The sequence below is a fragment of the Nyctibius grandis genome, chromosome Z (assembly GCF_013368605.1).
Source record: "Nyctibius grandis isolate bNycGra1 chromosome Z, bNycGra1.pri, whole genome shotgun sequence".
NCBI lineage: Eukaryota > Metazoa > Chordata > Aves > Nyctibiiformes > Nyctibiidae > Nyctibius > Nyctibius grandis.
In genome coordinates, this window is record NC_090695.1 from 91,838,994 (window position 1) to 91,856,071 (window position 17,078).

The following is a 17,078-nucleotide window of genomic DNA, read 5'->3' on the forward strand; positions in this document are numbered from 1 at the left end:
TAAGCACTGATTATATTTAGAAATGTCACTGACTTCTTAATATTGTGCATCTATTCAGTTTTGTGCTCAGTGTCTTATAATTCAGTAAAGTGTGTTTCTCATTTTTAAAAAAAAGGAAGGAAGAATGGGGAAATTCTCCCCTAAGAATCCATTTCTACACCTCTGAAACAAGCAAATCTCCCATGTCATTTTAATTTGGAAAATTATTCTACCAACTGTTGTAATTCTTTTTTGTAACTTGAGGAAGAAGAGAGTTGTACTCGTGGAAGATGAAGTTTGTTTTGGGAATTCATCCTAATGCGCTGGCATATTCCATGACTACATTAGGTGCTGGAATGATGAACAGTATCTTTAATTTCTACTACGTTAAGCTTTTCCTAAACCGATACAAAATTTCAGAAGTAGCATTTCATCAAGCACAGGTATTGTACAATGGAATATTTTGATGACCATGTTGTGCTATGTGTCTGTGTTATCATAACAGTCATTTTTTTACTTACAAATTAATTTTGGATGCATTGCAAATAGTTATACAGTAAATGCATTTTAAATTTAGTTAATCCATAAGCAATTGAAGGTACAGATAAAGCACATCATTTACAGTCTTTAGACTAAAAATCTCCAGAATTTAATTGCTGGAAAGATTTTTACCATTGATAGCTTGAAGTAATGTTCTAAACTAATCTTGCACCTCAGCTCCATAGATATGTTTGACATTAGTGCGTTCCTATGGACTGTTTAAGTGCTTAAATACTGCCTTCATTCTGCAAGTTATTATCCACGTGAGCAACTCTTGTCGTAAATGGTCTCCTGAAAGTAATGGGCCAGCTCATGTTTTGAATTACTTGCTGTGAGCGTAATATCTGGGCTTTGCAAGATGAAAGCCCAGATACATAAGCTTTTGAAAGAGTGAAGTCTTAGAGACAGGGGTTTATTTCACGTGTAGTTGGGCACCTGCCTACTTATTCATCTTGTTTTTCAAAATTACTATAAACCTCTGAATACCTTTAAGAATTTGGTCTAGAGTCTGTTTTGACCTCAGCAGCTTTCATCTTTCTTTATTCTTTGAATAGAGATTTATTTTAAATAAATATGGTATGTATTACTTCTGTGTTTGTATAACCTCTGCAGAAAAATCATGCTAATGATAAATTCTGTTGTGTTTCTTACTTGTTTGTCACAGGTTGTATTTATGATATGGAATGCCATTAATGATCCTCTTTTTGGGTATATTCAAGATAACTCCAAATTTGCATGCTGCTCAAGACGCCAGTTTTCAATTTTATACGGAGCTCCTTTATATGCGTTAGCCTTTTTGCTTCCTTGGTTTCCTTGGAAACATTATGAAGAAGGTGACTGGCTAAGTGGTCTTCACCTCATTGTTGCGTTATGTGCTTTTGATGGTTTGCTTACATTTGTGCTTCTGGCGCAGTGTGCGCTCTTTGCAGAAATTTCAACAAGACATGAAAGTAGGCTTCAGCTTATTAAATATAACCAAGTAGCAACATTGATCGGATCAACAAGCATTCTCTTTTGTGGTCTCATATCAGATAATATGGAAAATTTTGCATATTTTCAGGCTTTCACTCTTTTGGTCGCAGCATTAGCAACAGCTTGTATGTGTTACACAGGCAAATATAGTACTACTCAATATGAGCAAAGAGAAATTTGTACGGAGAATGCTAATCTGGAAAATGGTGATGGAGCTCTCTCCTGGTCCTCTGTAATTTCATTGACCAAACAGATAATGACAGAGAAAAGCTTTATATTTTTTGTAACGATGAACTTCTTCCAAGTCTTCCACCTAGCCTTCTGCAACAATTTTATGATGATCTTTGCGGATAATCTTATTCCTAAGGATGTCCTTTCTTCCTCAATAAGAAGTATCATGTATGGAGCAGGCTTTATTTGTCCTCAGGTAGGCAGTTACACTTTTTTATTTCAAAACATGAAAACACGGTGTTTTACTAGTTTTTATTAGGTTAAGGTATCCATTTATATTCTTTGTTGAAAAAATAATTTTTAACAAATAATTTTCTCCCGTTGGCTACACTGAGAAACAAATCTAGCTCACCAGTGCTCTAAAAGAAGAAAGTACCTTTATGTACAGGCAAACCAAATGTAAGGGTAGGGTAGCAAGAACGGAGAAGCAGGCAGGCTGGTAGAATATCTGTTTACAAGAATGTGAGATGTGAGTATGCAAGGAGTGCATGTTTTGTATCCTACAGTGTTTATAATATCCAAGTATAAAGGAATGAAAAACATGGTCAAGATAAAAAGTTTCTAAAAGCAAATTCTATAGAACTCTGAATTCTTTTCTCTTTGGTTTTGATTTGTAATACATGATGAAAGAATAATCTCTTCTTCAGGAAGTTTCTGAGATAAACTTCACAAAACACCATAAAAACTATTAGGTATTAAAAGCATTGTTGAAATATGTCGTATCTCAGTCATGGGAACCAAACAAAACTCTAAATAGCTGCTTTTTGAGAATAATACGTTCCCATTTATTCTGTTGTTTGCTGTCTTGGTCAGCTACATTTACTGGGGTGAGAGAGAGATACTCTCAAGACCCCAATCAGGGATGGGGGAAGGAGTTATGAACTGGAAAAGAAAAGCAAACCCAAATGAGTAATGTGTGAGAACAAGAAAAGCAGCAAAAATATGTCCCACAGAATGTAAATATACTTGTCTGCAGGGAATAAAAAAAGTCTCCTGTTCATTCCCTTCTAACTTCTTTCACTGGATCTTTTAAAATTTTCACTGTGTTTACTGATTGGATGATGAAAGTCAGGATACTCAAAATCTGAGTATCCTGACTTTCGTCATAGGTGCTGATGGTGTTCAGAATTTCTGAAAATCTGGCTGTTATGTTCATTAAATTGTAATGGTTTTCAGTAAGTAAAATGTAAAAGAAGATACATGAAAGTGCAACTGGAATTCGCAGCTCAATTTCCGTTACTGTTTTGGCTTTTGTATATGTAACATACAAAGCCTAAACACACCTTCTCTGTTCCATAACTGCTAAATATCTATCATTTCAACTTTTATCCTTACCACAGGTTTAATAGGGTTTTTTTTTCTGTAACTCAAACAATTAGCTGATGAACTTTGGAAATAAATCAGAAACTACAGAAGTTAGGAAAGCTTAAATAATTTTACACTCAATATATAGCAATCACTTTTGTTGATAAAATCAGTGTGACAGTGTGAAACGAACAATCTTTCAGGAAACGCATCTCTCTCTGCTCCCCAGAGACTCTGTGTCTAGAAGGTCACTGAACCATAAAGAGTTTGCTGTGACCTTATTTTTCTCAGGTTTTGTCCTTTTTCGCTCAAGATATAATAAGAGAATTCTCTGGTGGCAATGTCCTGAACTTCATTTACTGGAAAAGCACCCAACCCATGTGAAATAAAGCCCCTTCTTATGAACTGTGCTTCAGTGGCCTGTACTAAACTAAAATTCAGCTTCTGTCTTAGGTTCCTTTTAGTAGTGGGTGTGAAGATCAGCTGTCTTGGTGAGCTTACTTTATCAACTTAAAAGTCATGCTTAATTACTATAAATGTCAGCAAAAAGAGTAATATTAATTAAAAAACAATTACTGAAAATATTTTTGATCAGCAGTTAAAATTCAGATAGCAAGATGCTTGGTTTACAGTTAACATACTGCAAAGTTAATTCTTTAAGGGATATAAAACATAAAGATCATGAGCATTAAATAATAGGCAATGTGGGAAGTAGTATTTTCCTCAGGATATAGTAGTTCTCAGCTGGCTAGTTTTGAGTGAAAGGAGACCATTCTTACCTGATAGAGGTAGCATAGAATGAGCCAGCAGATAGTTCTCTTTGTTCAATTCCTATTTTTTTTATTTGGATGGAACTTTTTAGAAAGGGTTGGGTTTTGGTTTTTTTTAATGGGTAGTAATAATTTGTCGTTTGTGCTTTATAGCACAATCTCCTAATGCTGAGATATTGTACTATATCTTTTCATCATATATGTGTATATATTATCTTTTCAGTGCCTTGTTCTTCTCAGTCATGCTTCGTTGAAGAAGTTTGGTTATTACAGAATCATCTTGTTTTCCTTTTACTTTGAAGGAGTAGCTGCTGCTGTCATGTTTGTTCTAGGGCCAGAACACTATTATCTGTTGGCATTTTATCTCACGACAAACATGTAAGTAAATACACTTCCCAATTCATAGACATGGCTTAAATAATTCTAACAGAGTGGACACTTGTTTTTAATAGCATGAAGATTTTGCTACTGCTTTTAAGGTTTTCTTTTTGTTCTGTTTCACTTGTCAGAAAAGTTGAAACTCCAGTTACAACTTTTTTCAGCTTTCATTTTATTCTGCTTCAGCTTTTAATTTCTGCTTAAAAAAAACCAAAAAAAGCCATAAACACGAACAGTAATTAAGATTCGCAGCCACATGCCTCCAGCCACATACCTGCTTTAACATGAGATTCAAAGGAAGCAGAACTTCTCATAGACATAGACACAGAAGATCTCAGTAGAGGAACTCTTCAGAGGCTGTTTGCTAGGAAAGCTCAGACTTCATTTTGTATTGCAAGAACACTTGTGTGTTGCACTGAAAAACAAATATTGATATGTCAGGTATCTGTTAGGTAACCAGTACTGAGTCACATTTTCACTGGTACTGGGTAAGTTGATGGCAAGAAGTAGCATTTTCACAGAAGTATATTATGATACATGGAAAACCTTATTTAAAAATAAAGACCTGTTTGTATCAGAATATTGTTACAGCAGTTCATTTTTATTTCTTAATTTTCTATTTCATTGCTTTCCTTCTACATGTTATTTCCTATCCTCCTTTTCTTCATCTTTTTTTTTTTCCTCCCCTGTTTTCATTCTTATTTTCAGTCACGGGCTACTGTAACACTGAATTGTGTGAACAATAAATTGAATTTCATTACCTGCATACTTTAAATGATGAAGATATATTTTGATTTCCCCAGGAAAAAATTCTAAGGTACCTAAAGACTGTATGTTTAAATTGCTGATTGTTCAAAGCCTCTTGTAAGTAAAAGCTAATCACATCCAACTAAGACATAGGAATCATAATTGAGTTTATGGTTTCACTTAGGAGTTTGTTAAGAGTCAACTTTGTGTGTGTGTTTAAATGCATATATATATATACAATGTAAATACGTAATAGGAATGCATGTAAAATCTTTTTACTATTCTAATTCTCCCACTTTGAAGTTTATCTTCAATGTAGTCTTTCCAGTAATGCTCATGTCCTTTTCAGATTTCAAGAGCAAATTTTCAGTTTCTCTTTCTTCTAAGGTGTTTCTTTTCTCCATGTAATTTTAAATTACATTTACTGATAATCTCAAGCAAGTATTTATGACCTTTTGCACCAGTGTCCAGAAAAAAAGGCAAAACCCCCCCATCTTTTAGGTTTGCATATTGATTTCTAATTCTCAATCAAGAACAGATCTAATAAGGCTTTCAGAACTGCTGTTTTTACAGATAAATCACCATGTTTTAAAGAATGTCTCAGCTTTGTGTGTTTGTGGAAATGTCAGTGTTGGGGTGTACGTGTTAGAATGTCAGTTATGATTTCATTATGAAAGTGTATATAAAAACTATGAACATCTTAAATATTTTGTCTTTCTTTAGGGTAATGGTACAAGCTTCATTTAGTTTGTTCAATTTGCCATTGGCAGACATTGTTGATGCAGATTTAATAAAGCACAAGCGGAGGTATGTCAGTCTTAACTGTTTTTCTTTGAATATACTATCTGTTTGCCATGTTATTCTTTTGTAAGTTAGATTATGTCAAAGTCAAGACAGTAAATGATCTCGGGTCCTTGACACAGAAGTACTTTTTATAAGAGCAACTTAGCATAAGTAAAGATAAGAAATGGAATAGAGTTTCCTGCAGTTCCTTCAGCAGAGTAATTTAAACAGATTATTAGGTCATTTCTAGTTGTAATTATACTATAGTATAAGCCAAGTCCTTCATTTTTTTTTGTGTTTATTTTTGTTAGCTTCAATTGAATTATTCTGTAACTATATACATCTATTGTAATTTGCAGCATTTTGTGAGTAAGGCCTTCCTAACATGGAAAAAGCCTTTAGAAAGCTTTGCCTATGCTACTTAAAGTGCAAATTTCAAAGTCTAACTGGTTGCTGTTATCTCTCTGAAATAAAAATTGATAAAACCTGCTGTGACGTAGCATATTACAACTCACGGATCTTTTGGATTTTTATCAAAGTGCAGATAACTTCCTGTTGGTTCCATCAATGTTTATATAAGTGCAGATTCAGTCCTGGTCACTGTATTAAAGGACTTGCACCTCAAAGGTGAGAGCTATTGCTTTCATGAAGACAAAAAAATGCCTCCTTTTCTGGCCTCATGCATGTAAAGTCTTAAGTTGTAATTAATTCTCCATGCACTGTTCAGTCTAACTTAACTTCAATAATTACTTAATGTGCACAAAGTTGAACTTGAGTGCAAGCCATTTCAGAATTGGGGCCAAGCTGTGTGTATACCCCAGAGGTTTATTACATTTCCAAATAAAATTAAATCTCATTATGATAGCTGATCTGTTTGCTATAATATGTGAACTATAAAGCTAAGTATCATGATAGTTAGCATTTGCATGTTAAGAGGATTTTTAAAATTACTATTGTAATTAATATACTAAGTTTGTGTTGTGCATTCATTTTTTTCCCTAAATACTTTAGATCACCACTTTCCTCTATGGTTTTTGGTACCAATGCTTTATTTACCAAGCCTGCCCAATCTTTGGCTCCAATGCTTGTGGTTACTGTACTAAATCAATTTGGATATGAGAACCTGAATAATAAAGTCGTTCAGCCTGATCCAAGGTGAGTTCAAAAGGGATACTTCAAATCACAGACCAACATGAAATAATCTTGTCATCTAAAAATCATATTAATCTGCAATTAGTTTGCATCAACTGCACTTCAAAAATATGAGTGCTTTAAAAATATTTTCCAGTTGTTTTTTATCTGTGTAGAAATAGAAGTGTTTTCTAGAACTTTTTAAAGAATAAGTTGTTTATTAAACAAGACACATGAGGATATCTACCTAATTTTGAAAAACAAAGGATACATTTTAGTAGTTGACCATCTCCTGTTCTATTGCAAAAAAAGAAAAAATAGTTTTGAGATCACCTAGTACCTCTTATTAAGATACATGTTGTCGTGGCTTCTGTGTTTTGTTTATCTTGTAAACCTTCTTCCTTAAGTATATAATCTTAATAGGGTTGCATTAGAGGCACATTTTTGTTTGAGAGAAGGCAGTACAATCACTGGAGGGAGGGAATTTGCTTCAAGTAGGAGTATAATTTTGGCTTCAATACTAGTTACCATTCTGATGCTAATGATTTCATTGCAGTCCCTGGAGACCTTAATACACAGCATAAAGCTGTGGTTGCTAGTTAGCACATGGGAAATGCATAGGCTTTTATAAAAACAAATTAACAGGGAGTCAGTACACTGAAAGGGTCATAAGCTGTTTGTTTATGACCAACAAGAGGAAATGGCAACATAAGGAATAACTGAAGTCAGGATTAAAAGGCAAAAATCAGTCCTGATTAGGATTTGCTTTAGAAAACAACATGAATATCCCGAGAACTACCTAGCTCTTGTAAATTTTGAGTAGAAACCTTGAAAAATACACAGAAGACAATTGTATATGAGTTTTTGTGGAGATAGCTCTTGAAGGAGAAATGACTGGTTATGTGTCATCTAAGGCTAGGAGAATGTTTCATATTTGAGGAATTTTCTAAAAAAAAAGTATGAGGAAAAGCAGGACAGAAAAGGACAACAGGTGGCCTTCAGAAAAGCATCGTGACGCAAGCAAAGAAGGCTTAAGTTTGAGGCTATGTGAACAGTTAATTTTATTTTAATGCATTCTGTAGATAGCTAGCCAGTGAGAGATGATGCGAAGAGGACACAAACCTCGTTATAATGTCAAATAAGATGACTGATTTTTGCAGAAGAGTGGTAGGTTGAACTGGATGTGGATATGAGAGGGCTGAATATATTCATCTTGATGATTCAGAGAAATTCAGATTTGAAATGTAAGAACTGCAGTTCTGATCCCTTTCAATCAGAGAAATGATCCCTTTGTGGATGGATTTTAAATCACAGTAGCTATAACTCTTTTTTTCCCCAGTAAGTAGCATCTGGATTATACCAACAATAAATTTCCTGTATATAGAGTTGAAATACTTCAAATGCTCAGTCTCTAAAACCTATATTTTCACTTGAGTCATGCTGAAATTTGATTTATTTCACTAGGGCAAGGAAGAGCATAAAGGTACAAAGCTGAGATCAGTTAATCACAGAGCACCTGAAATATAGTATATACTTCTCTTGCCCATCCCTTCAAAAATTTCTTAAGTAAGAAGCAGTCTGCATGTGTTTTCTGTGTATAAATGTGTGAATGTGTATGTCTGTCGCTTTGCAAATGGACTAAAGTGTGGACATACAGTCCACAAAGACCAGACTACTCGAGATTGTTTCTAGGGAGTCAGTTTGCCCATGGCAATGTACTCAGACCATTGACTGAGCTAAAATTACTTATCCATATTAAACCCTATCAGCTGATCTCAGATTTCAGCCATCGGCAGACAGCTAAAATATGCTTGCCTTGGGACAAAGTTGTTTGGGGACAAACAGAAACGGAATGCAGGAGATTGTTTAAAATATGCTGGGCGTCCTGGTGGATACCAAACTGAACATGAGCCAGCAATGTGCTCTTGTGGCAAAGGCGGCGAATGGTGTCTTGGGCTGCATTAGACAAAGTATTGCCAGCAGGTCAAAGGAGGTGATCCTTCCCCTCTGCTCAGCACTGGTGAGGCCACACCTGGAGTACTGTGTGCAGTTCTGGTCTCCTCAGTACAAGAGAAATGTGGACATACTGGAGAGAACCCAACAAAGGACCACAAAGGTTATTAAGGGACTGGAGCATCTCTCCTATGAAGAAAGGCTGAGAGAACTGGGATTTTTCAGCCTGGTGAAGAGAAGGCTTGAGGGGGATCTTCTTAATGTATATAAATACCTTAAGGAAGGGTACAGAGAGGATGGATTCAGTCTCTTTCCAGTGGTGCTCGGTGACAGGACCAGAGGCAGTGGGCATAAACTGAAACACAGGAGGTTCCTTGTGAACATCAGGAAACATTTTTTTTACTGTGAGGGCGACTGAGCAGTGGAACAGGTTGCTCAGGGAGGTTGTGGATTCTCCATCCTTACAAATATTCGAAAGCCGTCTAGACGCAATCCTGGGCAGCTGGTTCTATGTGGCCCTGCTTGAGCAGGGTTTTGGAGCAGGTGACCTCCAGAGGTCTCTTCCAGCCTCAACCATTCTGTGATGCTGATTCTGTGAACAAAGTTCCAGTATTTAATGATAGTGAAGATATGGGTATATTACAGTTACAGACAGGCAGTTGCTGTTTATATGCAGATACTGCCTGTTGCATTAGTTTTCTTCCACAGTTATTTCACAGATCCTTTTACCAAGCAAAAGAATCTTAATAAGATGTATCTTATTACCTGTGTTTAGTTTTGAGGTTTCTTTGTATGTTAATGTTCTGTGGAGTGAATGGAGAAAAGTATTAGCAGACTATCAATGGTCTCCTTCTTCAGTAATGTCCAGATGCCTCCCTTATCTTTCCCTCCAGCATCAAAAGTTTGAACATTGGTTTTTGTATTCTCAGCAACTTTCCAGGCTTTTGCTGTAGTAAACCACATTTTCCAGCAATGAGTTTACAGTCGGAAATTATGGAAATAAGCTTTTCTTGTTCACACTGATTTTTGTGTATTATTGTCATTTCCTCATTCCTCATTTCTTGATATACTGCTTACTCAAGACCACATGGAATGCTGGAGCTCACAAACTTTCTGGATGACTTCAACTTGCATATAAAAAAAAATGTGTCTTTTTCTCCCCTATTTTGTTTATCTTATACATTTGATAGCATTTTATTAACAGCATACTGCCTTCAAGAAGTGGGCTTCATAAATAGTCTGGTTTTGGTGCTCATCTTACACTGTATCAAAAAAATGTATCTATCAAAAGCTATCTGCTGGGACAAATCATGTATCTTCTGATTCTTATGCCTTCAGCAAAAAATCTCTAAGATCACACTACCTCACCTACACTTCCTTATCATTCCAGTGATGATGTTTTGGTTCTTCAGCTATGGTATATTATGACTCCTTGACATCTTCCATGATCAGGATGCTGGGTTTTAAGCTTTGCCTGTGTTTTGTTGCCATCATGCTGTTGAGCAATTCACACATATATGTTCTCTGCCTCAGTAAACACCACATTCCTGAGCAGCTTATTAGGACAACTGGCATGTTATGAGTGAAATTCTTATCCCAGAAGACTTTTGAGACAATAGTTCATCATCATCTTGGTGCCTTCTGTTAGAGTTGTATTTTGCAGGGCACCCAAGCTGGTAAGACAGTGAAGAGGTTTTACACAGAGAGGAAGACAGTCTAGAAGATAGGAAAATTTAGTCGCCTTTCATCTGTGAGGTATCATAACACCTCCAGGTGGATGGTTAAGATTCATCAGAAATGAGAAAATGCTTATCACTGGACAGTGATCCCAGTACTGTGTTAGACCGGGCATTCCAAAGATCCAGACTGTCTTTCTGTTCCTCTCTACAGAAGCCTTTGAATCACCAACTTCTTACGTACCAGTACCAGTATCTACTTCTGCCTCAATGGTAATATCTTCTTAGTCACAGGGATGTCTTCTTCCTTAGGAGCAGTCCAGTATCTCTTGGGTTTGCCTCTGGTATCATAACTCTGAAGCGTGACTTCTGCTATGAATAGTGTATCTCTCTTCCAGAAGGCTTCTTGCTTTTTGGTGTAACCTTTTTCACACGCGAGGTTGGCCTGTATATTGTACACAATTCCACAGGTGTTACACATGACTCTGTGTACATTAATATACACGTTATACCACATTCTGAGGGAACGTGGTCACTACACGTCAGTTAAGCATTTTGTAGTGGAAGCTAGCTTAAGAAGTATTTTTTAATATCCTTAAAATTTGAGCAAAAGTTTGCAGAATGGTTTGTTTTTTTTTTCTACCTGCACCGTATGGCTTGGGGATTTTTTTGTTTTGTTTGGGGTTTTTTTTGGGTTGGGTTGGGTTGAGTTTTTTGGGTTTGTTGGGGTTTTTTTTGCTATGGAAAAGATACTTAGTTTAAAAACTCCCTCTTCTGGAGAGCCACTGCAACTGCAGCTAACTTCTCTGAACCGTGCTTTTCAAATTCGTTCTTCAGCATGAAGTTATTTGGCAGCAACTCTTTATTATTTATTGGAGGCACTTCAAACTGTTGATGCTTTCATATTGAATTACTGGACCACATCACATTCTATTCAGAGTTATATTAGGGCTGTTTAGTGAAAGATTGTATGTCTTACTCCTGCGTGTGCAAAAAATGTAGACATGGAAATTTCTAAAGTTACTAGTTCAGCTGTTATTATGATGAAATCTGAGCTCTGCTCTTGATTTATCCCAGTCCCTTAATGAAACATTTTCCCATTCCTTGTTCTGTGTACTGTAGATATTTCTCATAATTCCTGCAGTTAATTAAGGTTTTACAGTACCATAGGTAATATTATTTTCTTAAACCAATATTGTTCCAACGAAACCAAATCAGGATTGCACCAGTGTGAGTGATTTGGCAGATGTTCTTTTTTTTTTGTCCTTCCTGAAGTCCATGTATAAATGCGGAATAATTTTAGTACTGAGAACCGCAATCCCCTTTAGCGTGCAGAACAGGCAAAGTACAAGCCCAGCATCCTGTTAACTGTGTCTTAGTCCTGTTTCCGTCTTCAGATAGGTAAGTAATTTGTCAGTGGCCTCCTTGCAGACACGGCTCGTACAGTTAACTATTGGCAGCTGTGACAGTGGTGTGCATGATGTGGGCCCTTGTTTACTTGTAGGTGGACTGAAAATGCAGTTGAATACAGGCCAGTAAACAAGCTCCAAATGGTATATTATTGTCACTGCCAATAAACATTGGCTATGGACCAGTGACCTGCTAGTGAACACTTCCAGTCTTAAATGCAATTGCCCAAGTGATTGAGTAATTCACTTGTAAGCCTGTGTGTTTTTGTTTTCTTATGTAGCATCAGCATGTACATGACTTGAGATAAATTGTGATCGTTGTATGAGTGTGTGTGTATGTACTAAGGAAAGTCTGGGCTATGTTGGAGGTTGCAAGCATTTTTCCTAGTAAATGCACTGAGACATGAGTTGATTCTTTTATAATTCAGAGAAACTCTTAGGTTTTATTCAAAAGTCTGCTCAAGTAATGACAGTATTTTTTCACAGATTTCAGGTTTTTTTGATCATGTCCATAGCTGTTCTGTGAGTCTGAGTCTCTGATCTCATCCCTGAATGCTAAGGAAAAAAAAATAGAAAATAACATAAAGTGCCTCATGGAGAGAAAGTTCATTTAGGGGTTGTTTCTCAGCTTGAGTTGACTTTCCTGATATTTAAGTAATTAGAATCTAATAATTAACAGAATGCCAGTTGATAATGATTCTAGCTACTAGATGAATGCCTAAATGTATGCTTTGAGCGGTCAGAAACCATACTGTTCATAAAAGGGAACTCATTTAACTCCTGTATTTTCTTTTTTGATTCATATTTGTTGATGCTTTTATCCCTTAATCCTTAGAGAAGATTTAGATGAGGAAATACCATGCATCCATGAGAATGATGAGAATGAGAGTTAATTTCACATGTATTCTTTTTAGGGTTTATATTATGTTGTAATCATTTATTTTAAAACAAAATTAAGTAAGGCTTGGTACTTCAAACAGCCCTTTACACCATACCTGAATTTTGTGCATTAACCATGACTTCCATCTAGCACTCAGCAACGATAACAACACACTGTGGATAGCTAGTAGCACAGATTTTAACTTGAATAAAATAGTTTAATATTAGAATGTTTGCTTCCATTTTCTGCTTTTCTTTCCATTCCAGATTTTTCAGTCTTACTAAACCTTTTCAGATGCTCTGTTCTATAATTGGATTATATTTCTTAAATTGATTTCTATATTACATAATACAGCTGTGTACTATAGTAGTGAACAGAATTTCTTAGGTTGCCTACAGTGTATTAAAATTAACTCTTTGTGTACCAATTATCTAATTTCTTCCCAGCTATTATGAAAGGAGCAAACAACATAAAATACATATTTGTATGTAGAATTAGAAAATGTAATTGAAGTATATTTGATATCTGAGATATTTATATTTCTTTTCTTTAGAATTGATTGTACACAGTAATGTGTATATGCTGTATATGTGTATATAATGTGAATGTTTTAAAAATGATTTGTTGTGAATTGACCATGAAAGTTATTCTTCTTCATCTTGAAAGCTGTGTTTTCATCTTCTTTTTACCAGTTTGTTTTTAGGTCTTCATGATGCCATGTTCTATTTGATCTGTCTGGTTCCACTTTGCATTGCAGTCATACAGATCCTGACGTGGACTCCCTTTTCAATCCAGAATAGTCACGTGACAGCTGTACGCTAAATATCTAACAGTTGGTCAGTAAATCTTCTGCTGAACTGTACCACAAAAGAGTTAGTATGTTTGAAATGTGAAAAAGCAAAATTGCATTAAATGAACTACTAGGCCAAACACAGTTTGAGCCATTTCGATAAAGTTGCATTCTTCAGTCTATGTAGACTGTAACACTGTTAACTCCTTTGAAGAATGGATATGGCAGATCAGGTAAAGGAATCCCAACCCAGCACCTGGAATTCAAGGGAACTGTATTTTCTTAAGCTTACTGAAAGATGGTGGATTAATTTTGCCATATGATAAAATGGCAAATCTCTGAAGTTAATCTGGAAGAGCCTGGTGGACATCCCTCATGGATGGCAGGGAGATGAAGAAAAAAATTTAGATGGTGTCTAGCTGACTGATATCAAGACAAATCTGACAGCTACCACACGAAGAGCCAAGAGTAGTTAACCACCCTGTAAAAGTCTGTGTAAGGCTAAAGAAGAAAAAGATTAAAATGCTATTCAATAAAGTGTTACTGGATATGGGAAAAGCTCCATACTTCTCACTGGCTTTCCGAATGTCTCTAGTTGGTGGTAGGTAGATGCAGTTTTCTGGCTTTAAATGGGAAAATTATCTTGAAGGTACCATATTGTTAGTACTTGATACAGAAGGTCATTGTGGTAAGAAAAATGTTAGCATATGGATGTAGTAGTGTTCAGTTTGTTGGACAAATCTAAGCACACACATATTGAATCAAACTCTACCTGCTTGGTAGTGTTACACTGGCAAACTCATTTGACGTGCTGACAGTTGAAGTTAATTTCTGATTAATCAAGTTGATGTTAGTTAATTTCTGATTAATTCTTACCAAAATCTTTTCAGTTAAGCTTTTAAATGGATCCTGTGATTTTTAGAACATAAATTTTTTTTGACAATATTTCAGAAACATTGAATCCTCTCTTTATTTCACACATGCTGTAATGATAAGATAAATTAGCATGTTTACAATACTCCTGTTTAATAAATATTCTTTTTTCTCCAATATATCCAGCATGTAATTGTGTAATGATAGATAGCTTGAGTATAATGTAACTTTATTTTTGTTCTTTCTTTTGCCTAGGCAAACATAATTTTAGAAGCACCTTTCTTACAGAGTGCCAGTCACTTGAAAGTACAAGCAGATGCATTGTATGTATCCCAAAGTACTGAGGCAGCTCATTTCTAAGGCTCTACATTTACCATGATAGGTAAATTGGAAAAGAAAGGAGTGCAAGAAGTTGCCCTGCATTTTGGTGGACACTAGCATAATTTAATGAAGAGGTTTGAGACTTGAAATACCAGTGTTGAAAAAAATAGTCTTTTGTGCCTCAGTTGTTACATTTGCAGAGTAGAAACAATGTTGTTTCCTTGCCTTTTTTGAAAGTGATGAGTGAAAAAATGGAATAGCATTGTTAAATATTTAGAAATCCAAATGAACCCTTTGATAGGAATATGAAGATTTATGTTAAAATGTAAGAAGCCAGATGTGTGATGAAGTTTTAAGTTGTGTTATCTGGTTTTTATCTCTGTCTTGTCAGAGATACCATTATTCATTTGCATTGTACGTGCTAATAGCATTATATACACATACTAGTGTCACTTGTATTTACATCTCCAAAGAATATTTACACAAATACTAGAGCAGATGTGGACTGTGTGTTTAGATTCTGAATTTTAAAAGATTTGCTGCATTGTATCTATGAATTTTCTGCCTGAAAGGCAGAAGGAGCAAAAGCCAAAGGACAAAAATCTGAAGGAATTTAGGTTAATGAAATCTTTGATTCATTATATGAAACTGTCTTCTCCCTGACAATTCCTTTAAAATGAAAATAAATAACTTAAAATAGTTTTATTTTTCTTTACTGTTTCTCTATTTCCTAAATTTCATATGTTCATCCTATCCTCAGAGCATATATATTTTGATAGGTGAAAATGTTATTGTTCCACAAATAGGGTTTCTTAGATGACTGTGTTTATTACTTAGTTCTAATATTAAGTTATTGGAACATAGTGTACAACTGAGAGAGTACTGTGCTATAGAATAGGAAAACTAATAAGTGGTTTTAAGAGTCAAAATTATACCAAGAATTCCTTGAAATGATCAGAATTATTCTTTCTGGAAAATGTTTAGTAAATATACCATTTTATTTGCTGAAATAAGAAAGGAGTAAGGGGTGATATGACTGAAGGCACAGTTTGAATAGCCTCTATAAACTGCTGCATCTTTAGAATTAAGATAGGAAAAGTAAATAGTCAAAGATTTGTAAGCAAGACAGCCTTAAGATACGAGAATTAACTGTGTAGAATAAACTAGTTTAGAAAACAAATCTGAGAAATACATACAAATTATTTAATATGTAAAATATTAATAATTTTGCAAATTTATTCTCCCATTTGTCTGTCTTATTTCTCTTGTTGTAAGGGCAGGAAAAAAGTGTTTTTCATTGCACCAATAGTCAATCCAAAAGAGGACTGGAAAACTGCTTTAAATTCAGGTGGTAGTCTTATTACAGAGTAGAAGGTTGGCGGTATGTCATGATTGACATCGCTTATTCTCCTTTTCTCTGTCACCCTCTAAACTTTGTTATCCTCTGCTAAGCCTACATGATTGTTTTTGGCCATGAATCAAGTAAAGGATGATCAAAGGCAAAAGTTCAGTGTCTTGCAACAGCTGGTTTGTCTGCTTTCTCTCCTTATTAGCTAACAGTATCTGAGCTTCAAGTCCTGCTGCTGGAAAAATGCCCCAATTTAATCTTGATAATTTAAGAGTGTCTAGAATAGTCTCATAACTGATAAAGAGGATTTAAGGAAATATATTTCATATATTTCATAATATAGGAAATGCTGTGATAACTTCAGGGAATGAGAAATTTGATGCTTGAATCTCATTCTTAGAGTTTCTCTATAAAGTCTGAGAATTTGGATCTTAATACAGTGAGTGAATTTTATTTCTTGAAAATCAATAGGTAAAAGGGTCTACTAGATTTAAAAGGATGTTATCTAATAGACACTAAAGAATGTTAGCCTAATATAGTAGTAGTATAGTATATGGTTAGTGACAGAGTGAAAACATTGAATAAATGACAACAAAGCACACTTAAGTAGGAAAAAATTAGATTTTTGCTTTGTGGAGCTTACATGCCTGCCTCTGTTCTCATCTTGTACAAAATGACCATCCCAGTCTCCGTCTGTGCTGATTTTGAAACTGCTCAGTAATTCATGAATATACTACGTTGACATGGCTGGTAGGATGTTTACACTTGAATACGGTTGTACAGCTTAATGGGTGCTGTCAGGAAAGACAAGCAGGAAGGGGAAGAACAGCTACGATAAGCCACATCTCCACAAATACTTCTGAGCTAGTGCTTGATCAGAGAATGTTCCAGGATCCCACAGTGGTCTGACTTCCAGTGTCATCCTTACCCGGAAATTAAGGGGCTAGTCTCCAGCCTTTCAAATCTGATCAAAAGGAAAGATACCGATTGCT

At 35.4% G+C, this 17,078-nt stretch overlaps 1 protein-coding gene across 1 annotated transcript; it reads left to right on the plus strand.

Moving 5' to 3' along the window:
- On the plus strand, positions 1 to 15,437 carry LOC137676456 (transmembrane protein 180-like). The gene is made up of 6 exons (XM_068423285.1): positions 1 to 422; positions 1,184 to 1,918; positions 4,021 to 4,175; positions 5,646 to 5,729; positions 6,717 to 6,860; positions 13,447 to 15,437. Exons 1-6 carry the CDS (start codon positions 270 to 272, stop codon positions 13,574 to 13,576), a joined length of 1,401 nt encoding a protein of 466 aa, XP_068279386.1. The 5' UTR covers positions 1 to 269; the 3' UTR covers positions 13,577 to 15,437.
- The last annotated feature ends 1,641 nt before the right edge of the window (positions 15,438 to 17,078 follow it).